General features: G+C 38.0%; 1 protein-coding gene across 1 annotated transcript; it reads left to right on the top strand.

Annotated features, from left to right (window-relative positions):
* The first annotated feature begins 187 nt into the window (after nt 1-187).
* DYNLT5 (dynein light chain Tctex-type family member 5) lies at nt 188-26,696 on the top strand. Its single transcript, XM_017532642.2, has 5 exons — nt 188-494; nt 2,506-2,629; nt 18,254-18,345; nt 24,269-24,393; nt 25,218-26,696. The coding sequence occupies exons 2-5, from the start codon at nt 2,511-2,513 to the stop codon at nt 25,419-25,421; spliced, it is 540 nt and encodes a 179-aa protein (XP_017388131.1). The 5' UTR covers nt 188-494; nt 2,506-2,510; the 3' UTR covers nt 25,422-26,696.
* Nucleotides 26,697-26,754: the final 58 nt, after the last annotated feature.

The following is a 26,754-nucleotide window of genomic DNA, read 5'->3' as shown; positions in this document are numbered from 1 at the left end:
TTTAGGGGCCGAGGAAAGGGCGGCGGCTGCTTTACTTTGCCTTAGCGCCTCGAATTTCCTGTCCTAGGAAACCGATGCATTTCCCACTCCTGCCCGTAACGTCTGCAGGGAAAGGAACTTGATGAGGAGCCCTCGTGGTGCAAATGCCTTTAGTCCCAAAGGTCCTCCTCTCTGCAGAATGAACCAGTTCCCCTCCAGCTCGCCGCCACCCCAGGACGCAGGCGCGGCTCAGGGCGACCCCCTCTGGGCAGTGAAGATGAGATCTCTACATCTTTAGGGCAGCGCAGAGGGCCACTCAGCGGCCAAGTCTGGCCGGGGCGGGCCGATGGCGCTGTTTGAGGTCACCCTGGAGACCGGCCGCAGAGTTCGCGGGGAGTGTGCCGGCGGCCGCAGGCTGAGTGAAGCCTGGGAAGCGGAGCCCCGCCGCGCGCAGCGTCCGCAGTGAACTAGCCGGAGGTCTGGGAGGCTCCCGGTAAGGTCGCCCTCTCGGCAGCGCGTCTGAACCCCGAGGGGAGGACAGGGGGCAAGGGAGCGGCCCTTTGTTGAGAAATGGAAAGACTTGGTCGGGATCTCTCCACCACCTTATTCCTCCTCCTCCCAACAAATAAGAAAAAATGGCCCCAAATTTGGGATCTGAAAGTAGGTCCTAGCTGTTCGCCCCCTGCCCCATTGCATGGCTGGGCTTCAAGAGTGATGGCCAACACAGAGCCGGCCAGTATGGTCATCCCCTGGCCCTGGGCAGTCTTCCTGTGGCGGGTCGCACCCATGAGGACCTCCTGGTCCCAACCCTGACCTTTTGGGGAGGGGGTGGCCTGCAGGGCAGCTTAGGAAACAGCTGAGACTGAGATGGGTCTATGTGGCTTTACAGCGAAACCTGAATGATCAGTCAGGCGTGTGTGTCTTTCCACACTCATAGACACACTCACGCTCAGACACACGAATGCAGACACACTCATACACACAGGCACCTGCACACAGAGATGCACACTCACAGGTACACACTCAAGGATGCTCACACTGACGTGCACACTCACACCACACTGCCTCCCTCACCCACACACAGTACCTCTGCACTGTCACTGATGCCACTGGGTTTTAGGGTATGTTCTTGTCTGCCCTACTCACTCATCCGCCAACTCCTTGAAGGTGGATTCTCTTTTATTTTTATATTTTGGTGTCTAGCACAGTATTTTCTTTTTGGGGCTCTCACATTCACAGATTATGAAATAATTTAAATGAATACTTAAATTTGTAGGTAGACACAGGGCGTTAAAGTTATAATCTAAGTTCTGGGAAGTCCATTGCTACTACCAGCTTTTTAACAAGTATTAGTAGGAAGGAGGAAGTTTTCCAATAAATAATTTATTTAAACATTAATTTCTATTTGCTCCTTACAAAGTATGTAACTGTTACTCAAGAAAACAAAACAAACAAGAAATCTTTGGGAAAGACAGTTAATTTTAATTTTTATTTTTTTCTAGCCCACTACCCCTAATTTTAATTTTTAAAGTCATGGCGGGTCAGGGACAGTGGTCTATGCCTTTAATTCCACCATTTTGGGAGGCCAAGGCAGGAGGATCACTTAAGGCCAGGAGATTAAGACCAACCTGGGCAACATAGCAAGACCTTGTCTCTACAAAAATTTTAAAAATTTAGCCAGACATGGTGGTGCAGGCCTGTAGTCCTAGCTACCAGAGACGCTAAGGTGGGTGGACCGCTTGAGCCCAGGAGTTTGAAGTTACAGTGAGCTATGATCATTCCATTGCACTCCAGCCTGAGTAACAAGAGATAGATCTTGTCTCTAAAACAGTAAAATAGGCCAGGCAGAGTGGCTCACACCTGTAATCTCACCACTTTGGGAAGCTGAAGCAGGATTGCTTGAGCCCAGGAGTTCAAGACCAGCCTGGGCAACACAGACCCTATCTCTACAAAAAACAAAAAATTGGCCCAACATGGTGGCATACACCTGTAGTCCCAGCTACTCAGGTGGCTGAGTTGGGAGGATCACTTGAGCCCAGGTGTTTGGGGCTGTAGTGAGCCGTGATCATGCCACTGCACTCCAACCTGGGTAACAGAACAAGACCCTGTCTCAAAAATAAAATGTAACACTGACAGCAAATACTAATTAGCAAACTTGTATTACAATTAAATTTGGGGGGCAATATAAATATTGGTTTCTTATGTAGGATAGCATCTTTCTTCTATACATGTATATCTTTTTTCAATGACCTCCCTCTTCATTAGTTAAGCATTTTTGCTGTAGCTTAATATCTGCTTATGCAAAGTAAGTATATTATTGATAAATAAACATTTTCAGAGTTGTCACAGTTCCAGTTTTACTGATCAGAACTACAATGAATACTATATATTGCTCTTGAGGAAACCCCACTTCCCCGTTCAAAAATGGTAGAAAAGGAATCTGTGTACTTTGAGATTAGTCTCTGTTATACTAACAAAAATGTTTCCAGATATTTCTTTTGCTATTTTACAAAAGTCTTCTTCCATAGGTTATGATGATGTCAGACAATGCTAAAGACAGAGCAGCTCGTTCATGGAAGAAAAGAGGGAGTGTTTCTTCTTTAAGTAATCATGAATTTCGGCGAAAGGAACTTCATGGACACATCAAAGGGTGAGTAACTGTCTAAAACTGTACATTCATTTATTGAATAAATAGGTTCATAACATTAGAGAAAAAAAACTCTTCCTCAGGGACGTAAAAAGAGATAAAATGGCAAGTACAAGGTTCAGGTCATCTTTAGAGGCCATATTTAAAAAGAAAGAGAAAGGGAGAAAGCTTAAGTGACATGTTAATCCTAGCAGCATTTTTGCTGTTTCAAAGATTATCCCAAAAAACCTCCTACTCAAAAGAAACACCACATGGAACGTAAACCAGCCACAGTTATATGTCTTTAGAGTTCTTCTCAATATTTTATAACATAGGTTTTGCATTTTTGTAATTAATAAATACATATACAACATACTTAACATTGTGTTATATGATTTCATCATGTATTTTCAGAGTTTTTTCTATATCCTCTTAAATGCATAATATTTTGTCAACCATTTTGCTTAACCATTTTCTAATTATTGCACATTTTAAGTTTGTTTCCTTTTTTTTTTTTTTTTTTTCACTATATAATATGCCTCTGTTTGGTCATTTCCCAGAAGAATAATTAGTAGGTCAAAGGGTAATAAGTACATTTTTTTTAGCTCTTGCTACGTATTGCATCTTTTCTCCTAAAGACATACATTAATTTTTTAATATTTTCATGGCATTTCCTTTTGACTGCTGTTGGGAAGAAAACAAAACGAATTATGGATGTAGCAGTCAATTAATAATAGATTTTCATTCTTGGTTTCTATAGCATTGGAGGATGTAGTATAGTGGGTATATATTGGGAGGCAGGAGCTAGGGTCTGCAGAACAGAGACTAGAAGAACTGGAAGAATTAGAATTCTGAAACCAAAATCTTTCTATTCTCAGAGTGTATTAATGCCTACTTGTAACTACACTTTCCAGCCCTGGAAGTTTGTGGATTACACATACAATGTCTTTTACAGGTGGGAAACTGGCTATAAAGGAGTAGCAATCCCAGCACATGTCAGAAAAAAGTAAAGGTGGGAGAATAATTAACGTTTGTAACTGTTGCTTCTAAGCTCTTCTGGCTGCTATTTCCAACAGTTAAGTGCACGGTTTATTTTTTAAATTATTTAAAACTAATTGTTGACTTAAATTCAACTTACTTTTTCCAGGAAACTATTTAAGTAACAGTCTGACATAAATTATGTACCCATGATTTTTTTTAAATACTCCCTCCAAAGATTATATTGTCATCCCTATTTGCATGACTTTCACTTACCTTTTCCCCTTCAAAACAAATTTGTCATATAGAATCAGAGCATGGCTATGTTTGAAGAATTAGAGGTCACTCTTTTTAACCTATTATTGATGAAGTATAAATACATATTAAAGGCAACAATAATACAAAAATCATATTTATCAACACATTAGGACAGATTTTTCACTGACAACTACATTTAGATAACTATTTTGTTTTGGACTCTCAAACAAAACATTTAGAATGGATCCTCTAGTAGTAATTTTTTTCTTAAATAGCAAACGATCAGCTTCCAAGTCCCCTTGCAATGCAGACTATTTAGGAGGCTGCTGCCCCCCACGCTAACTTGTATTAATACTTGCTTTCCATTAGCTTCCTCACTGTCTGGAATTAGACAGTATATGTGATTCTCCTTCATGAATGAGGTTTCAACTAGCAGAAAAATTCTGAAAGCTTAGTGATTACCAAATGCAGGCATTGTTTTGAAATTGCAGTGTTTTATGGAAAAACATATACCTTTCATTTAAAAATTATTTTAAAACAATTTTGAAAGTAAAAGTGTCCGTCATGTAAAACATTCTGAAGCTTATTAAGGACTGAATACATCAGCTCATTTAATCTCCCCAGCATTAATCCTACTAGGTAGACATCATTTCTACCACTTTACTATGAAATAACTGAAGTTTACAAGTCAAGTAACTTCATTTAATGATTAGGATACAGTCCCAAATTCTGAATATGAGATTCAGAGTCCACAGACCCCTGTCTACTTCCATAGCACCGTCTTCCCCACCATCTGTGGGCATCCTCCCCTCCAGCCATATTCAATTATCCCTCAGTGCTCTATCCGGCCCCCAGCCATGGCCCCATGTAGCTTCCCCATGGGATACCCTGACTCCTTGCTTGGAATCCTCTTCTTCCACTCTTCCACTGGCTTTTTTTACTTGCTCCATCAGAATTTAGCTCCATCTCCACCTGTTTGGGAAGTGCTCTCTAATTACCCATCTATGACCATCTCTACCTCCAGACTGGGTTGGATGATCTTCCTTTCTTCTCCCACTGCTTTCGCCTTCTATACATACCTGTATTTGGTGATTTTCTTGTCTATCCCCCTTCAATACACTATGAACGTATCTGTCTGTTTAGCAGTAACCACACTTATAAGGAGGACAAGAAAAACAGAGGTAGACCGCCTTGAAAAGCTGCTTCTTATATGTGGTATAAGATCCGCATGGATTCATCTCTAAGTCTTGATCTCCATGTCTGCATTCTTCCACAGTTGTAACTAAGCTTCACAGTGATCCCCAGAAAGAATAAATATCTGAAATGCCTTCTGAATTATAACAAGAAGATTAAATTTATATTAAATAATATTGTGAATATAAAATATTTTCAAGATTGGGTCTTTATTTAGGTTATCTTTTCACTTCAATGTAATTTTTATGTTTTATTAAAGAAAAACCAGAAACGTCTTAAGCTGGATCTTATTATCCTAACATCGTAACTGTTAGTGTGTTGGCATTTTACTTTCAGACCTGGACATACATATATCAGACGAGACAGTACGCTACACAATTGTCACCATACTCCATCTGTAATTTCGAATTACTTTTTACCTAAATAACTTATAAGCATAAGGATGATAATACCTAATATTTATACAGCCCTTACCATGGACCTTATTTATGTATCATAGAAGCTCCATAATAGGAGTTGGCAAACTATGACTCAAGGGCCAATTCCAATCTGCATTCGTTTTGCTAAATACGGTTTTTACATAGGTCAAAAAAAGTCAAAAGGGGAACCGTTTTTTTTGCACCATGTAAAAATAATAAGAAATTCAAATTTCTCTGTGCATAAAGTTTATTAGGACACAGCCATGCCTATTCACTTACACATTGTCTCGGGCTGCATTTATACTGTTACAGCAGAGTTGAGAAGTCACAATGGAAACCATAGGGCCTGCAAATCCAAAAATATCTGCTATTTGGCCTTTTACAGAATGTTTGCTGACTCCTGCCCTGTAAAGATAGATGTTATTATCTTTCCCATTCAACAAATGAAGAAGCAGGAACCTAAAGAGATTGAGGCTCCAAAGCTACAGAATTAGCAAGCAGCAAAAGGGGCTTTTATTAGTCGAATATTTTCATTTCCCAATAATTGGCAATCCATGTGTGATTTGCATTAATAAAACTATTCTATTCATTCAACAGAACCTTCTGTTTCCCATCCACAGTAAGTGCAGGTCTTTACAATGATATCAGGCTTTGACAGACACTGAACAGTATTTGAACAGATGTGCTTCTCTCATTTTCTTAAACTGGAAACAGAAGCTATGAGGTCAAGTTACTTTCACAGGATCACGTGACATGATATCCAGGCTTGTTATCTGTGAACCCAGGATTTCCACTAGTAGATTAGGGACAAGGTTGGGGGCTGAACATTCTCTCCTTTGCCTCAAACCAAATTACAGTGATGTCATGTTACCAGAACTTTCTGTATCGATCCCACAGCTTCCCGTGTGAACCCACCGATGGCATCTAACAGACTAGTTAGGCTACACTATATGTATTACTTAGTTAGTAATACATACTAGTTAGGCTATACTATATGAATTTCTTCATTTATTCAGGATTTATTGGCTTCTACTATGTGCCAATTACTGTGCCACATATTAGACATATAAAGGTGAATAACTATAGGTTTCTAATTTAGATAAGTTCATTTTTCAGGGAAACTGAGAGCTGCCTGGTAACTTTTTTCACATTATCTAGTCTTCCCAGTAAAAGTGACCAAAATGAAAACTATTGCATTCATTACTTCATTTCAACAGTGATGAATTTATTCTATCATTCAGTCTAAACAACTGTGAGCTGCGTGTGGGCAGCTGAAAATGGTGTTGCCTGAACAATTTCTTCATTTTGATACCTGAAGGAAAAGACTAGAGAGTAGAAGATCAAAGTTAGGACATAAGTCGTATCACCATCTATGTTAAACTAAAGCTCCCAACAAGGTCTGGCTGAGATACAGCCTCCCCCTAAAAGAGAAAATAGTTTGGGAAAACTGAAATGGCCATGTTTCCAAATGAAACCACAATAACAACTAGTAGTGTATTGTACTTTAAGATATTTTATCCCCATTTATTTTTGTAAATGGGGAAATCATAGATTGTGTTGGCAAAAAGCTGGCTCACTATATGGAGGAAAATGAAGCTGGCCTCTTAACTTATACACTTTGCATAGGTCAACTCCATATGGAAGACCAAATTGTGGAAATCTATTAATACAAAGCTAATAGAAGAAAGCACAGACCCATATCTTCGTGTTCTATGAGTAAGGAAAGACTTCTGAAAGAAGATCCCAAAATGAAAACTTAAACCACAGAGCAAAAAAAAATTTGGATAAATATAACCACAATAAAATCTAGCACTTCTGTTCAACAAAGGATATGATAGACACAGTTAATAGGTTGGTCAAAGATATATATATATATATATATATAATCCTGCACATTAACAACTTAGCCTTGGAAAACAATTTTTTAAATAGTCAAGGAAGACAGTAATTTACAGAAACAAAGCCCAAATGGCTACGCAGAATATGAAGAGGGGCTGAAACTCACTTTCAAGCAGAAAAAAATGTAAATTAAAACAAGATACCATTTTGCACGCATCCAAATGGCAAAACATAAGTAAAGAGAATAATACCAAATGTCAGCAAGGCATGTGAGAGTTAAACCTGATATCGCCATTTGGCAAAGAAAGCTAATGGTATTTAGAAAATACAGGGGTATGTCTTCTTCATCAGAGTAAGAGCCAAAGCTTATACAATGGCCCACAAAGCCCCACACGACCTAGCTACCTGACACCTTTGCAACTTTAGCTTCCTTCAGTCCTTTGCTTCTTCCTCGCTCTGCTACTGATCTCTATGCATTTTCTCAAACACATTAGCAGCCTCCAGTCTGAAAGCCTTGCCTGTGCTGTTCCCTCTTCCTGGTTTATCTTTTTTTCCCTCAGCCATCCATGTGGTCCATTTCCTCACCTTTCTTTCTTCTTGAAGGCCTATCTTGACCACTTCATTTGAAATTGCACATCACATCTTGTCCTTCACCCACTCCAGACTCCCTTAACCTGCTCTATTTTTTCTTTTCCCTGAGGCATATATCACCTTTTATCATAACATATAATTTACTTGTTTCATATTTTATTGTCTACTCTCTGTCTCTCCTTACTAAAGTATCAGTTCCATGAGAGCAAAGACTATCGTTTTGTTTTTTGGTTTTTTTCAGTATTGTATTCCAAAGTCCTAAAATAGCACCTTGCATAGAGTAGTCATTCAATAAATATTTTGTGATCATTGAATAAATAATTGTTGCATTGTACTAATTTCTGAGCAAGCAAGTTTCTTTTGCTCACAAACAAGTTAAGTTCCCAGATTCCTGTGTGTGTTAAGTCCAGGGTGACTAGGGGCTTCTCTTATAGGCATAAGGTCCATTTACAGCAAATAGAAAAGTGCTTGTTTATGGTTTTTTTTTTTTTTTAATGTCAACTTTCACCTCCATGCTGAAACATTCCATTGTGCATCTGCTTTTTGAAAACCCGAAAGAACAGTTTTATTTGTGTTGGAAATCTGTTGTAATAGGCCACACACCTCCTTGATGATCTCCACAGCTTTGTAGAGGTATTCATGACACCCACACTCCCAGCACTAGCTCTCTGATGATTTCCCAGCATGATGCAGCTTTGAACCGATGCATTTCATCCAGGGAGCTGCAACAAAAGTTGACCATCACCTCCCTTGCTCTTGGATGAGCATTTGCTCAATAGGCTTCAGACACTAACTCTGGTCTTCTATCTACACACTTAAAATTGTTGTGCTTTGTCCATCACCGTTTCTGGATTACCATCAATCACTGCAGAGGTGAGCTTTTCACAGGTTTCATGGTTCATTCTTTGTCCTTCAGAATCATTCCTACTCGAAAAAAATGTGTTCCACAAGAATGTGTCATTTGTCATGTTCCTGTCTCTTTCACTTCTGAAAATTATCTTTTCTTTCTGTTATAACCTTCTCTTACTAGTAAAATGGAGCAAATAATGTCAGTAAAATACCTAAAAACTACAGGCAGACTTCGGCAATATTGCCGGTTCAGTACCAGACCATTGCAATAAAGTATATTTTGCAATAAAGGAACTCAAATGAATGTTTTGGTTTCCCAGTGCACATAAAAATTGCTTACGCTGTACTGTATGTAGTCTATTAAGTATTCAATAGCATTACATCTAAAGAAACAATGTACATACCTTACTATAAAATCCTTTGTTGCTAAAAATGCTAATGACCATCTCAACCTTCAGCAAGTTGTCATCTTTTTGCTGGTGGAGGGTCTTGCCTCAATGTTGATGTCTGCTGACTAATCAGGGCGGTGGTTGCTGAAGGTTGGGATAACTGTGGCAATTTCTTAAAGTAAGACAATATACTGGCCAAAGTGATTCACGCCTATAATTCCAACACTTTGGGGAGCTAAGGCAAGAGGATCACTGTGGCCGGGAGTTCAAGACCAGCCTGGACAACATAGTGAGTCACTCTCTTCCCTACAAACAAATAAGCCAGCCATAGTCATGCCTGCCTGTATTCCTAGCTACTTGGGAGACTGAGGCAGGAGGATCCTTTGAGCCTGAGAGGCTGAGGCTGCAGCAAGCTTTAATCACATCACTGCACTCCAGCCTGGGCCACACAAAGAGACACTGCATCAAATAAAATAAAAATAAAATGAAATAATAAAATAAATTTTTAAAGTTTGCCACATCAATGGACTCTTCTCATGAAAGATTTCTCTGTAGCATGTGATGCTGTTTGATAGCGTTTTACCCAAATAGAGCCTCTTTCAAAATTAGTCCATTCATCTCAAACCCTGCCAGTCCTTTATCAACTAAGTATATGCAATATTCTAAAATATTTGTTGTCATTTCAACAGTGTTCACAGCATCTTCACCAGAAGTAGATTCCATCTCAAGAAGCCACTTTCTTTGCTCATTTGTAAGAAGCAACTCCTCATCTGTTTAAGTTTTACCCTGAGATTGCAGCAATTCAGCCACGTAGTCAGGTTCCACTTCTTTTTTTAACCATTTTAAATTTTATGTTTTAATTGAAAATTTTAATTATTCAGGGGGTACATAGTGATTTTTGGATATATACAATGCATAGTAATCAGATCAGGGTGATTACATATCCATTACCTCAAACATGTATTATTTCTTTGTGTTGGGAACATTTGATGTCCTCTTTCTAGCTATTTGAATCTACATATTATTTTCACTCATGGTCACCCTACTATAATTTATTTCTCCTATCTAGCTATAATTTTGTATCCTTTAACACTAATTCAAGTTATCTTTCTATTTCCACTGCATCTGCAGTTACTTCTTCCACTGAAGGCTTGAACCCCTCAAAGTCAACCCTGAGGGCTAGAATCAACTTCTTCCAAACTCCTGTTAATGTTGACCTCCTCCCATGAATCACAAATGTTTTCAATGACAGCTAGAATGGTGAATCCTTTTCAACTTACTTTGCTCAGATCCATGAGAGGAATCCCCACCTATGACAGCAATAGCCTTACAAAATGAATTTCTTAAATCATAAGATTTGTGGGGTAAAAAGAAGTTGGTGAATGCATACAAAAATATAATTAGATAGAATAGGTTCTAGTATTCAATAGTACAGTAGGGAAATATAGTTAACAATAATTTACTATATATTTTAAAATAGCTAGTGAGGGTTAAGGGAAAAAATAGCTAGAGGAATTTTAATGTTCCCAACACAAAGAAAAGATAAATGTTTGAGGTATTGGATATCCCAGTTATCCTGATTTGATAATTACACATTGCATATACATGTATCAAAATATCACATGTTCCCCAGAAAAATATACAACTATGATACATCAATTAAAAATAAGTAAATAAATCAATAAGACTTGAAGGTTGAAATACTCCTTAATCTATGGGTTGCAGAATGAATGTTGTGCTAGCAGGCATGAAAGCAACATTAATCTCCCTGTACACCTCCATCAGAGCTCTTGGATGACCAGGTGCATTGTCAATGAGCAGTAATATTTTAAAAGGAATCTTTTTTTCTGAGCAGGAGGTCTCAACAGTGGGCTTAAAATATTCAAGAAACTATGCCATAAAACAGATGTGCTGTCATAGTCTTTTTTGTTTTATTTATAGAACACAGTAGATTTAACATAATTCTCAAGGGCCCTGAGATTTTCAGGGTGGTAAATGAGCATTGGCTTGAACTTAAAGGCACAAGCTACATTAGCTGCTACCAAGAGAGTCAGTCTGTCCTTTGAAGCTTTGAAACCAAGCACTGACCTCTCTCTAGCTATAAAAGCCCTAGGTGGCATCTTCTGAAAGAAGACTGTTTCATCTACATGGAAAATCTGTTGTTTATTGTAGCCCCCTTCATCAGTGATCTTAGCTGATCCAATGATCTTAGATCTTCTGGGTAACTTGCTGCAGCTTCTCCATCAGCAATTCCGCTTCACCTTGTACTTTTATGGTACAGAGATGGCTTCTTTCCTGAAGCCTCATGAACCAACCTCTGCTAGTTTCAAACTTCTTCTGTAGCTTCCTCACCTTTCCTAGCCTCCATGGCCCTGAAGTGAATTAGAGCCTTGCTCTGGATTGGGCTTTGGCTTAAGGGAATTGGTGACTAGTTTGATCTTCTATCCAGACCACTAAAATTTTCTTCATGTCAGCAATAAGGTTGTTTTGCTTTCTTACCATTCATGTGTTCACTAAAGTGACACTTTAAATTTCCTTTAAGAACTTTTCGGGCAGGTACAGTGGCTCACACTTGTAATCCCAGCACTTTGGAGGCCGAGGTGGGTGGATCACTTGAGTTCAAGAGTTCAAGACCAGCCTGGGCAACATGGCAAAACTCTGTCTGTACAAAAAAATTAAAATTAGCCAGGTGTGGTAGTGTGCACCTGTAGTCCTTGCTACTTGGGAGACTGAGGTGGGAGGATCACCTGAGCCTGGGAGTTCGAGGATGCAGTGAGCCAAGAGCATACCACTGCACTCCAACTCCAACCTGGGTGACAAGGCAAGATACTGTCTTGAAAAAACAAAATCAAAAACAAAACTACTTCTTTGTATTCACAGCTTGGTTAATTGTTGGCCCAAAAGGCCTAGCTTTCAGCCTATCTCAGCTTTTGACATGCCTTCCTCACTACACTTGATTATTTCTAGCTTTAGATTTAAAGTGAAAGATACGGGACTCTTCTTTTCACTTGAACACTTAGAGACTACTGTAGGGTTATTAATTGGCCTAATTTTAATATTGTTGTGTCACAGGAAATAGGAAGCCCAAGGAGAGGCAGGGCGGCAGGGGGGTAGGAATGGCTGGTCTGTGAAGGAGTCAGAACATACATAACATGTATCAATTAAGTTAGCTGCTTTATATGGATGCAGTTAGTGACACCCTAAACCAATTACAATAATAACATCAAAGATCACTGATCATAGAGCTCCATAACAGATGAAAAAGTCTGAAACATTGTGAGCATTAACAAAATGTGACATAGAGACATGAAGTAAGCATATGCTGTTGGAAAAATGACTTTGATAGACTTGCTCAATGTGAGGTTGCCACAAACCTTCAACTGAAAAAAAAAAAAAAACTGTCTACAAAGCAGAATAAAGTGAGGCACAATAAAATGAGATATGCCTGTACATAAAAATCTGGCAAATTTGGTGTAAATTAAGTGGCTACAAACTAATTTATCTTACCAGATAGCATCATCTACTAATGAGGGGGGACAAATTGGTATGCTTTGGTTCTTAAGCATAACACTCATCAAAATATCCATGGATAGTGTTAAGTAGACAGTGCCCAAGTAAAGGAGTTTCTATGCATATTTAGTCTTTTTTTTTCTTGAGATGGAGTTTAGCTCTTGTTACCCAGGCTGGAGTGCAATGGTGCGATCTCCGCTCACCGCAATCTCCACCTCCTGGGTTCAAGCAATTCTCCTGCCTCAGCCTCCTGAGTAGCCGGAACTACAGGCGTGCGCCACCATGCCCAGCCAATTTTTGTATTTTTAGTAGAGACGGGGTTTCACCATGTTGACCAGGGTGGTCTCTATCTCTTGACCTCATGATCCACCCGCCTGGGCCTCCCAAAGTGCTGGGATTATAGGCGTGAGCCACCGCGCCCAGCCTTACATATTTACTCTTACATTGTACATCCTGCTTTTTGAGCTCAAGGGCTTTTATTTTTGTTTATATTACCAGTACTTCCCACTGTGCCTGACACATTGTGAACAATAAATATTTGATGAAAAATGGAAAGTATAAATGTACAAATTTATATCCTGAAGAACTTATTTTCCTCTGTGCACTCTGAAATATCTCCACTGGGAGGCAGCACATGATTTCAGTAACAGCTTAACCCCCACCTTCCAGCCCCCGCCCCCGTCGCCAAAAAAAGACACACTTAAATGATACCATTACAAATATATACAAGGAAGCGATGATATTCGGACCTTTAAATCTACTACTATAATGTCTCTAAAGCCAGTTATGCATTCAATATTATCTCCTCCTTCAGCTTCAAAACATCTAGGTATAATAATAATAACATTGAAAATGTCTGGAAATGAGTTCTCAATAATAATTACATGCTATTGTGGCTGATGAGAATTAACTGAAATTATTGTTACCATCTCTAACTGTCATTACAAAAAGATATGCCTTATGTTTATCTATGTAATCCAAAGACTGGTCAGCAAGCAAATTTGCAGGATGTTTTTAAGAAAAAAATAAATTTCATTAAAAAGTAATTATGTTCTAACTTCTTAACTAATTTTTTTTGCCTTTTTCCTACAAAGAATGAGAATGCATACTATTGGATTAGCATGGTGCATTTCCAGTGTCAGTCAGGTACACATAAGGAGGATTACTTTTGTCATTTTGGACCAGTTTCATGCAGCTACTTCTGTATGCAGGCTGTCTGTCCTCAGCAATAGCTCATGTGGTTCCAGATATTCACTGAATTTTTCATTGAGTTAAGAGTGGTTACTCTTCCATCTGCAATGATATTATTTAATTTGCTAAGTGTTCTCACCAGTGGTTTACTCCAGGCTTTCTTTTATTACATTATTTTTCTATCTTTCTTTCTAAAACTTTATAACTCTCTGGGACACATTTTACCAACTGAATTTTTTCTCCATAAATGCCAACAAGCTGGTAAAACACATAGACAGCAAGAACAGTTTTTATATTTAAAAAATAAAACTATAGCATTCACTTTGCAATGAGATCACATGTCTAGAAGTGTGGTCATTGTAAACTAGGGAAAGTCTGATGATAGACAACTGAAACCCATCCATTTGTAATGTTCTGACATATATCCCAAAAATGTATTGTGCCAGGTACACAGCACTGGTAATTAAATTATAAATTTACTTTTTTGGTATCTCACATATTTATCTTTAAAGATTTCAAAAGATGTGAGTGAATCTGTTTATCAAGAGAAAATATGCCCAGGGTTTTCTAAACCAGCATTCTGAACTGATATTGGCAATTCCCCAATTTTAAAAGATAGAAACTGTTTTATCTCTAAAAATATACCAAGCCCATGTTCTGGCTTAATGTTATTTTCCCATACTGCAAGCATTTTAAATATTTTCTCTCTTCCTTTTGTCTTTTCTCAAGGACTAAATATCTTCTTTTTTCTATTCAACTTTTTCTCTTTTTTTCTCTCTCTCTTTTTCTAACCCATTTCATTCTAATGTAGGAACTATCAGATCTCAGATTTTTATAATACCATAAACACAGGTTTTAAAAAGTAAACTTTTCCTACAACTTTTCAGAAAGTTATAGTCTTACCTGATACACAGTCAGCCTTCTAAGGCACAGAAAGCAATAGACTAAATGTTTTCCCTCTGCATGATAAGAACTTCCAGGTTTCACTAGCCTGTGGGAGCTAAATGACAAGAATTCACGAACACAAAGAGGGGAACAACAAACACTGGGGCCTACATGTGGGTTGAGGGTGGGAGGAGGGAGAGGAGCAGAAAAGATAACTACTGGGCACTGGGCTTAATACCTGGATGATGAAATAATCTGTACAACGAACCCCCGTGACGTGAGTTCACCTATGTAACAAACCTTCACATGTACCCCCTAACCTAAAATAATAGTTTTTTTAAAAAAAAAGAATTACCAGATTTTCAGCAAAATATTGCAAATTTACTTCTCGAAGCCCTAGTTCCTTTCTAAAACTAATTCCAATTTTTATGAGGTTTTTTTGGTTTTTGTTTTGTTTTTTGAGACAGAGACTTGCTCCGTTGCCCAGGCTGGAGTACAGTGACATGATCTTGGCTTACTGCATCCTCCACCTTCTGGGTCCAAGCAATTCTTATGCCTCAGCCTCCCAAGTACCTGGGATTTCAGGTGTGCACCACCACACCTGGCTCATTTTTTAAAATACATTTTTAGTAGAGATGGGGTTTTGCCATGTTACCTAGTCAGGCCTTGAACTTCTGGCCTCAAGTGATCTACCCACCTCGACCTCCCAAAATCCTGGGATTACAGGTGTGAGCCACCACTGCCACCCCCAAGTTTTAAATTTATTGATTATTTGTAGCATCCGACTTCCAGGTAGCAAACTCTGTATTAGCACTGCTGCTTATAATAATAAGCGTTAGTTTAAACAAAATAGAAATTTATTTCTCTCTTACATAAAATAAGTCTGGAGAGAGGAAGTTCAGAGGCTTCTGTCTTTCTTATCTGTAATCCACAAGGCCATCTCAAGACCCAAGATAGTGCTGCGCTCTGGGACATCCACATTCCAGTCACCAAGACGGGGGAAAACAGGCTCCTATCGGCTGCATTAGTTCTTTAGAGGCACTGCTCAGAATTTTCACAAAACAGTTCCACTTCTTATTGACTCATAAGCCACATAGGCCACAATAGCACAAAAAGAGACTGAGAATTTGTCTTTAGTCTGCACAGGAGTATTCATACAAATGTAGCATTCTATTACTAAGGAAGAAGGAGAGAACAACATTAGAAAGTAAATAGGAGTCCCTGACACAATGTTTGTTGTAATTTTCTTTATTATAGCAGAATATTGGAAACGCCCTAAAAGGCATGGAGTATAAATGGTTAAATGAAATCCAGAATGTGCATATATTAAGTATTGGCTTGATATTTATTGTTTGCCATTTATTGACATGGAAAGTTATTCATGATACGTTTTAAATTTTTAAAAAAGTATCTATAATATGATCCTATATGTAAAATCAAATGTCTGAACTGATTTTCTTAATGTTAACAGGGGTTAAACACTGGGGTTGGTAATTTTTGTGTAATTTTACTTTCTTCTCTATGCTTTTCTGTATGGTTTGAATTTTTTTAAATGAGCATGTACTGTTTACATGATGACTGTGGAAATAAAAGGGCACTGAACAAATTCATCATCATAACTCAAAAAAAGTCAATCTGCAAAACTTTCTATTTGCACACCAATCTTCAACCAGTGGAGTTCTTAAGCTGCCCTTATGACACTTACCAATTTCATAAGGATAATAATAGTAAGTGCACTAATTGTCAACCTTTCGTAATTGATAGTGAAGACAGTTTATAAAAATCCTTATTTGCTTTTTTGTCTTGGACTTTTCACCCAGCTAATTTGGGTTTTGCACAACCTCTTCTTCTCCATGAATTTTTAATATGGTGTTCACTAGAAAAGAAATTGAGTTTTTATGAATACCTTCTGCAGGTTTGCACAAGTAAGTTTTCATTGCAGTGGTTATTTCAGGCAGTCATTGCCCGTCTTCATTCTGTCAGTTATAATCATCCGTGGGACTTTGTCACCGAGAGGTAAACAGGATATTTGAAATCTGTCTCCCTTTTATACATGTATATTAAGCCCTTTGTCTTGTTCCCTTTATCTCTGAAATGGGTAGAACAATGAATATTTTACTTACCTCAACGGGTATTGTGAAGGTAAAATGAGATAATTTATGGGATATGTTTTACAAAGTTAAAAGTAGCCTATATAGTAATGGGGCAGACTGGCTTATCTTGGAATCAAAGGGTTTATGTAACATTGAATACTTTAAGCAGCAGTGATCATCTTTGGTATTATCCACAACACCTGCAGCCAGTGTGGCCAAACAGGTTGGCTGCTATTTCAAAGGGCAGCATTAAATTGAGGAACGCAGGTGTTATAAGAATAAAGACTAAGTCACTCATCCAGAAATCCATCATGAAAAAACAGCCAGAATTTCTTCCATCATTTTCTTGGGCTGCTAATTTATCATGTAAGTTGTATTGCATTAAAAGGTTTTTAAAAATAGAGTATCTGTGATTTTCTTAAAATATCAATTTGCAAGAAGTTCATTAATTCCTAACAGCATAGAACTAAGTATTTTAAATTCCTTGGAGAGAAAAAATATCTCCAAAGATTAAGAGCAAATATCTCTTTTTTATTTAATTAAAGCAAAAACATAGCCTGCTTAGGAAGAAAGTGGTCACTCTGAAAACACACACACACACACACACACACACACACACACACACACACACACGCTATTATAGCCTCCCCTTTGAAATGACATCTGTCTTAACGTTCATTTTCACAGGTGGAGAAAATTGATGGTGCAGCATTCTGAGACTGTCATTAGTTACAGCTGAATTTCCTCTGAACTAAATTGAATTAAGTAGTGCTGGAGAGGCACTGGGAGCTCCTCTTTGCGTGGGTCTCCTGTTTAGCACCAGGATAAACTCATATTGCCTTGATAATGAAACCAAAACCCTTTTTTAATGTTGAAAAGGGCAACTGATGCTTATTAATTTGTGATGGTTTTGGTGAATTGCGGTTTCCTTTACCACGCAGACAAGTCTCTCATTTTTCTTTTTTTTATACTAAAGGGATTTTGTGAACGACATATAATAGTGAACTCTTTATAATACCCCACATATATACAGAGTTGTTTCCCAACATTTTAAGCTTCCTTATATGACCCCTGTTCGTGAGCTTTGTCTACTTTGAGGAGAGCCTTTGTGTCAGTGGTGGAGACTCGATTGGCAATGGATTTTGAAGTATGTACTGTTACCCCATACACATACATCAACCCAGGATCACTTTCTGGATAATCTGATGATCTGGGTAACTGCCCTGGGCTTCAGCCATCACACTGAGACCTGCTCCAAATAACCCCTCTGCATTTTAATATTTCCATCTCTAAAATGTTTTAGCTTTTTAGTGTATCACTGGGACATTTACATAGGACTTACTTGGAATTTTCTGAGAAAACTTTCTTTGTAACATTGTAGCTTAAAGCAATATTGTATTTTGTTATTATTGTTATAGTAATGATGAAAATTGATTTTCTCCCTGTTTTTAGCTCTATGAGTACTGTGTCTTATATGGATGAACCCGGTCAGCGTGATGATATCTCTCGCCTCACAGTTCGGATGGAAAACACCTATCAGTTGGGTGTGTTCTTTTATCTCTTATCCCTGTTTTAAACTTCTAATTTGGTGACTGGCGTTCGTAAAAGTGAGATTTGATAACCTGGCATTATCTTCAATTCTAGCACCATATAAGGGACTTTAATTACTTGAGTGATTTGATGCTGCTTTAGTTTATTCCTCAGCAAAAAGGTAGCAACGCCCGCCGTCTTCCTTTTCTTTACCAATGTTTCCCAAATGCTAAGCAATTCACTGGGTGGCACTGACTGATGTATACAGTATACTACCAACTTAATAAATTCACTGAGTATTTCTGGTACATTGATAAAGAGATACGATTTAAATGAAAGAGATAAGTATTGATGTTTTATCCAACCAAACCAGTCAGTGTTGTTAATAGATAAAGGTGGGGAAGAAAACCTCAAAGCAAAGGCAAATGACTCATAGTCCCCTGTTGACAGAGGTGTTTATCCATTACCACTGAGGTTTTGAGTCTTTGAAAACAAAGATCTTTGCACCTGCCCCTGTACTCCCAGGTGGAGTCCATGGCAAATATCTTTTCCCATCCACATTTCCTCATAGACCCACTTGTTTTCTCTAAACGCATACCTGCTCACTATTATCTGAATTCATATATAATTACTGCTATATAGAAGTTCCACAGAGATTTACCAAGGGGCAAAGGAAGGCTCTGTGGGCCAACATGATTCCATCTGTGCCCAGTTAACCCCAAGAAAATTATAGACCATCAGCATGTCCCCTTCGGCCTTGTAGCTGCTGGGTTTCTACGTAATCCCCAAGACTACATGGATTACATGGCTCCATAATTAGTCAATCTAGTGGTATTTTCACAGTGCCTGTTGTGGACTGCTAATATTCCTGCCATTCAATATACTTTTATACCTCTCTGGTAACCCTACTAAATTTCCTTTGAAATTCCACCATCATCACCACTTTTGATCCCAACATTCTGCTGAAGCTGGCACTGGCTTTATAGATAGAGCAATGACTGATTCTAGGATGGCATGTAACCACGGTCCATCCAATCAAAGCCTCTGAGATTAAATTCAGGAAATATTGCCGGGCCTGTTGCAGAGGAACATAAAGCCCTGAAACCTGAACAAATGTAGGGGTTACGGCAGCATCTGCCATCTTGCCCTGACTTGAAACAGAGAGAACAACAGAATCCTGATGTCATCATTTGAGCTCTAAATCCAGTTGGCTACCCTTAAACTTTTCAGTTAGGCAAGCTAAGTTTGGGTCAGATTTTCCATCACTTGCAACTAAAAGTTCTTAGCCATAGGGTGTCCATTACTTTGAGCTGTGCATGCTGAAAGTGTTTGAATCAGATTTCAACAAGATAAGGCAGGTCAAATGCAAATCCCTGTGTTTCTTCATAAGGGTATTTTTTTGCAACTTGTTTTCTCAAATAAACAAAATAAAGCATCTTATCAGTTTTAGTACTGAGTATGAATCACATTAGAAAAGTAATTTTAAGATGGCTCTGTCTTGAAAGATGACATTTAATATTGGCAGTGACATTTCAGCCAAATTCCTTCAACTGAGTTTATGAATCACATTTTTTTCTATATTAATAAATTGCTTATTAAAAAAAAGAAAAGTAATTTTAGAAAAAGCTTAGTATGGATGAAATATATCCATATTTTCTTACAATAGTCTATGTGAATTTTTATATAATTATTTTATGCTTGACAATTCACTTTTAAAGTATTCATCCAGCCATTTTACTAATGCTTAATACTATACTTCCACTTCTACTTGTTTCTGGGTTTATTTCACATATGAAAGGTACTTTGTGGGTATATTAAACCATTTTGCATTGCTGTAAAGAAGTGCTCCCTGAGATTGGTAATTTATAAAGAAAAGAGGTTTATTTGGCTCATGGTTCTAGAGACTGTACAGGAAGCTTGGTGCCAATATCTGCTTCTGGTAAGACCTCAGTAAATTTTTAGGCATGGCAGAAAGGAAGGAGATTTGGCATGTCATATGGCAAGATAGAGAACAAGAGAGGTGCCAGGCTCTTTTAAACATTCAGCTCTCATGCGAACTAATAGAGGGAGAGCTACAGATCAAGAACTCAGTAATTACCACTGGGACAGCACCAAGCCATTCGTGAGGGATCCCCCCCATGGCCCCAACACCTCTCACCAGGTCCCACCTCCAATACTGGGGATCACATTTCAATATGAGATTTCAAGGGGACAAATATCCAAAGTATATCAGTGGGCCTTTGGCAAAGGGTTTATCATATCTTTACAATGTAATACTGGCCAGAAACATAGAGAAAAATATCAGCCAATCACCACCACTATTATGTTTAATTAATTTTTCATTCTGTTCAATAATGTTTGCATCATCTAAACACATCTTAGATGAGAGCATTTGTGCAATTACAGCTACAAAAAATGAGATGAAACATGAGTATAATTTACAAGAGAAAAAAGGGAATAGAAAAGGAATATTAAAGTTTCTTATAATAAAATACCATTTACATATTTCTCGTTAATTACTAAAAGGAGTATAGAAGAAAATGCAAGCTGTGGCATCTATCATATCTGAATTTGAATACTAATTTTGCTAATTCCTGGGTAAAGGATGTTTGAGCAAGGTATTTAGCATCAATGAATCTCAGTGGCTTCACTTGTAAATAGGGATAATAGTCTATATATCACAGGGATGCTGTGGCACTCAAATGAAATAATATGTTTAAATCTCTCCATTCATCATGTTACTGCTCCTGAAAATGGCTGACTATAGGACCTTACTATAGATCACTAAGAATAAAGCCTTCCATTATAGCCATTGTAACTTCATATTAATTATGGAATAAGCTTTCCACAAGACTTGTTCTGGAACTATGATTAAAGTGGCATCTGGTTGTTTATAAACATGGATTGTGAGGACCAGGCCAGACTAGAACTATTGGTGGCTGTCTTTGCTACCACAAGATAGCCTGCCTTGAGAATGAAGCCAGCACAACAGAAAGTAGATCCAAAATATTGACAAAGAGAGAGATCATATGAGTTTAGCTTCCATGAAGTGCTCAGAGAGCCCTGCCTGTATGTCAGGTTTTCTTAGACAGACCCTGTCAATCTCAGCATTGATTTTGTACCACCCCATGGGGTCCTTCCCAACCCTGCAGTCCTCACTGGCTCCCTACTTACGTCCTCTTCCATCTTTCTGCCTTCTCAGAAAGGTAAATTGAATTTCTTCCTTCAGCATGCAGTAACTACAATAACAGCAATAACACTAATAAGATCACATATCTAAGGAGTGTTTTATCATGAGGCAAGCACTGTTCTAAACATATTCAATATATTGTCTCATTTAATTCTAACAAAAAATATGTAGTAATTCTTATTATTACCCCAATTTGGGGTAGTGGAGGGGCACATACATTATGTAACCTTATCTTTATCCTCTGTTAAATGTTATTTTTTTTTTGTCTTGATTCTTCAGGTCTTTGCTTTTTGATATCTAAAACATATTTTTTCTCCTAAGGAAAAAACAAAAATCCCAAAAGGGAAGAAAAGCTTTGCCATTCACATCAGTTGACTCTGAAAGTAGTTGTAGGAGCTTATTACAGAAATCATGAGCTGAACATTGATGGATAATTCTGGATGTTTAGGGGAAGGTAACAAAGAAGTAAGAAAAGAATAGTTCATTACCATATTTCAAAATATTTTCAAAACAGAATCAGGTTAATGACTTTTTATTAATCTAAGTAAAGTGTGAAAAGGACATTGGTAGCATTATACAGTGAGAACTACTGGAAGCAGATTCAAGTGCCACCAGGCCCTCTTTCCAGCACTGATCCGTGTGCACTTCCTTCTCTTTTGGTGGCCTGGCCTCCTTTCCACCATGAAAAACATGGCCTCCAGCAGGTCCTAAGAGTCACATGGTAAATTTGTCACCAGAAAAAGGCTGACTTTTTTTTTCCTACTTGCAATTTAAAATAAGAATTCCAAGAAAAGACTCTCATTGTCCTGGCCCAGAGCATTGTCACCCCTGGGTCAATCACCAGTGCCCTGGGCTTGGGCTCGCAGGAGGTGATGGGAGACAGTTAAGAACTACTTTACCTTCCCAGATTCATTCCCCACCCCACCCTGCCACAATTTAAAGGGAATTCAACAATTTCTATATGATCATCAAAATGGAGCCTCAAGAGGCTCACCTAACTGAAGTGCAGCCAGAGGCTGTAACCTTCTGGTTAAGTACAGCCAGTGGGAAACCTCAGCAGAGCGGCAGAGGGAGAGAGGAGTGTGAGGGGAACTGTTTCTTTCCCTGGCTCCTGCCTGTGGGTTCATCACAGCCTGGTTACATTCCTCAACCAAAGGACGAAGCTAATCCCAAGGGACCCCTCTCCACATGACCCTTCTGGGATCTATTAAAAGTTTCCCTCTATTCCCCAGTCTGGGGTGGGAGACAGGCTGACAACCTTACTTTCACTGGCGGAGGGGCACGGCACTATCCCTTGTGATTTTCTCCATCCCACTCAGAACTTCCTCCTGGAATTATTTTAACTTTAGGGCACCATATGTTTCCTTTAACCTTGATAGATACAGTCGTCACAAACAAAGACTTATTAATAGATATTGATTAAAAGAGAATTGAATAGAATTCTTGATCTCACTCCTTCATCTTTATCAATTCCTCAAATAGTGATTGATCCTCTGCATGCCAGGCCCTGGGCACATGTGCATGTTGTATAGTGACATTAGGTATGACCAAAGAGTTGATATGGCTGATATTACTGGGATGCAGGTTAAAGAAGATTCATCCAAAGCTTCTGCTCTGAACGTGGATGAAATGTGGTTGAGAATATAAGCTGTAGCATCAGATAAACCTGGGTGTGCAGCCCAGCTCTGCCTGTGTGTGTGATTCTGGGCAGGTTACTCAATGTATTTAAATCTCTGTTTCCCTACCTGCCAAGTGGAGATAACAGTAAGATTCATCTCGGAAATCTATTCGAAGACTGTATAAGGTAATAAATATGAAGTGCTTATCACACTGCCTGACATGATGCAAAAGCTTAATAAAAAGTATTCATTATTGTATATGTATACAATATACAATCATATATCTTATATAATGATTATTATCTATAAAATTTTTAATTCTTTTTAAATTCAGAAATCATACATTAAAAATTTCTTATGCCTTTAGCATTGTGTTAGACTCTGAGGAGGATAAAATCCGAGCTTGCTTACCATTTCACTGGAAATGCAGGTATGCTTTAGCCGATATCAAATAGATTAGGAGCCAGATGGCAGTGGGGACCCATCGCAAGGAAAGGAGGGGGAAAAGAGGGGACATTGTCCCAAAGGAGGACATTTTTTCCTGAGAGGAGGTCGAGGACTACCTGGAGAAGAAGACATTTGAGACGGCCTTGAAACATGAGTCTCTGTTTCTCAGATGAACAAGATGGGGAAAAGTATTGCATTTGAAAACTAAACAGCAAGAGTAAAGGCAGATGGAGCCTGTGAGGCTGGAGCAGTCCACAAGCGGGGCACTGTGGTAGCAGGAGAGGAGGCTGCAAGAACCACCCATTAGGCCTTGCTAAAAGGAATGTCACTTAAGATCTGCTGACAGATCTTAAGATTGGAGGGGGAGATATAAGAGGTAGGGAGCCAGTTAGAAAGCTGTTGAGACTTTGAAGTATGTCCCTAACAATGGATCCTGGGAAGGAAGAGACTTTCAACGTCAAACCCCAGCAGTATTGAATACACTTTTGAGGTAGTCGGGTACGTGTATGAAACTATTGTCTTCTTGTCTTCTCCCAGAGCACCTAACAGGAAGCCTAATTATGGCCACCCAGAAGATTAAATCTCTCCATGTTTCAATATTCTTTTGATTAGCCTGTGGGGTGGGTGGGTGTGTGTGATTTGAAATTATTTTTTAGAAAGAAATTTGATGTATATTTTCAGGTCCTCCCAAGCATTTTCCTGTGGTTACGGTCAATCACATTTTGAAAGATGTGTTAACCAGTTATCTACAAGTAGAAGAATATGAACCAGAGCTCTGTAGACAGATGACTAAAACCATTTCTGAGGTACATGTGTGATTTTCCCACAGTGTTAACAATAGCTAGAATATTTGCTGAAAGCACAATAAACCCTCTACTTTTTGATGAGGGGAATTAATTTGCAGAAAAAGTTATAATGTATATTTAGAATTAGGTCATATTCTACGTATATGAGTGTGTGTGTGTATATATAGCCTTTGTCTAAAACAATCATGTGCATCATTTGCATGCATTATGTAAAAGTGTATAAAACTGCCCCATTTATAAAAGTCTTTATGGCAAAAGATGTAACATTTTAATGATTATTTCCTCTTCACTAAGGCAGCTTATTTGAGTGCCATCAAAAACAGACATTGTGGTCTTTAAGCACATTTCTATTTTTACCAACCCCAGGGCTGGCACTTCATCAAGGTTTTCTCTGCTTTCTTTCTTATAAAAAACGTTTTAATAAACATTAATGATTAGTTATATTACAGGAGACTCCAAATGGTTCCTTAATTAGACATGAACAAGACAGCGTAACTCCAATGCCAACATTCTTTGATGGGAAGCCATCTTAAAGTTTTTCAAAGAACGTAATTTATTAAATTCTGTGTTCTGGATTATAATTATTTCATGTATCTTGGAAGAAGAGGTAGATTTATTGCTGGTGTTATAATTTTGTACCTGAATGTTCTATCTCAAGAGGACCATGCTTGAAGGGAATCATGGTTATGGTTCTACAACAATTACTCAAAGTGTCTATAAAGCATCATGCTATTAATTTAAATCCCCTATATTTATAACAAAGGTTAATACTTTTGAGTTTCAATGTAGCTAAATGAAGATCCTCCCTTTTTTTAAATTTCTAGGTTATTAAATCCCAGGTCAAGGACTTGATGATTCCACGATATAAGCTAATTGTGATTGTTCACATTGGACAACTGAACAGGCAGAGCATAATTATTGGAAGCAGATGCCTCTGGGATCCTAAAAGTGATACCTTTTCATCTTATGCTTTCAAAAATTCTTCCCTCTTCGCCCTTGCAAATGTCTATGCAGTTTACCTTGAGTGACTGAAAATAAGAAATCTAGTTGTTAGCTTTGAAAATCATGAGGCGGGCTGTATGTCTGTACACGAAAGTTTTACTGCCAAAAACTTTAAGAAAGAAACAACACTGATATTTCAACCAGCTGGAAGGTTTTGAATTTTTTCATATTCTAGGGAAGATTGGGGAAGGAGAGGGTAGCACAGAAAGAACCTTATTTATCTAAAGCAGAAACTTGGTCTTGGTTTTGCTGGATTGTTTTCCATGGATACAAATTCTTATTAAATATTTGTTTTGGTACTAATTATTTTAATTATTCTTTAATTAGAGAGTTACAATTTCCTGCATTGTTTTTTAATAAAGAGAAGCTTTAGAAAAACAATGGCTATATACCCTGACCAATAAATGACAGTAGAATATTCAACATGGTATACACAAATGATAAATAATATGCCTTAGTGCTGCATATAAAAGAATACTGGTTTTCATTTTATACTTAATAAATTGAGCAGCATTCATTAAGTGCAATTATTGTTACATGTACCTGACAGTTGAAACTGCTGAGGCAGAATTAATGGCTTCATAACAAGTATCGTGGTCCCACGGGCTGCAAGCTAAAACTAGAAGCTCTTGTGGCTTGCCTGCACTTTACACAATTGTGGGAGAACTGAATGTTGGCTCTCCAGTAATGGAAACTATAAAGTGAACAAAGGCTTTTTGGGGCACTGAAGTAGACATTGTGATATTAAATATACATGATACTTAATACTAAATGTGTCTGTAACACATAAAATCATTTATTGGAGAGAGACATTGCTTTTAAATATCCTAGGCTATTAAACTTTTTCACCAAATATATAGCTGGCACCTTAACAAATAAAACATGTGTATTTACCATTTTACTCCTATGAATTTAATACTAAAATGACCCAGTGAGGTTTTGAATAGATGGGCACTAAAATTTACAGGGCTGAAATAGCTTATTATTCTGCTGGTTAATGTATCTTGTGCCATGGATCATTTATTTTTATGAAGCTTTCAAGTCTTTGTGTGCAAGTAAAATGATGCTGTGGTGTTGTTCTTGGAGGGTAAGTGGACTGCCTAAAGGACATTTGTTAAAGGTCAAAGACAAACTGTACACATATGGAGAAAATTAGCAAAGCTGTAGTCTTTAAAAAATGATTTGTCATGTCAAAAAGAGTTTAGCAAATGGAAGCCCAGTCAATGCTTTAATTTTCAAATGTTTTGGTGTCTTACTTTGCCCCAAAATGAAATTTAGTAAAAAAATGGATACTTTTAAAATCCATTTCCTCTTGCTGTTTTCTGGCTTTTAAAGCCAGGTTATTCATTTTGATTATTC

Source organism: Cebus imitator, unplaced genomic scaffold (assembly GCF_001604975.1).
Source record: "Cebus imitator isolate Cc_AM_T3 unplaced genomic scaffold, Cebus_imitator-1.0 Scaffold3, whole genome shotgun sequence".
Classification (NCBI taxonomy): Eukaryota; Metazoa; Chordata; class Mammalia; order Primates; family Cebidae; genus Cebus; species Cebus imitator.
Note: the sequence above shows the minus strand (reverse complement) of the source record. Positions and strands in the feature narration are given on the sequence as shown.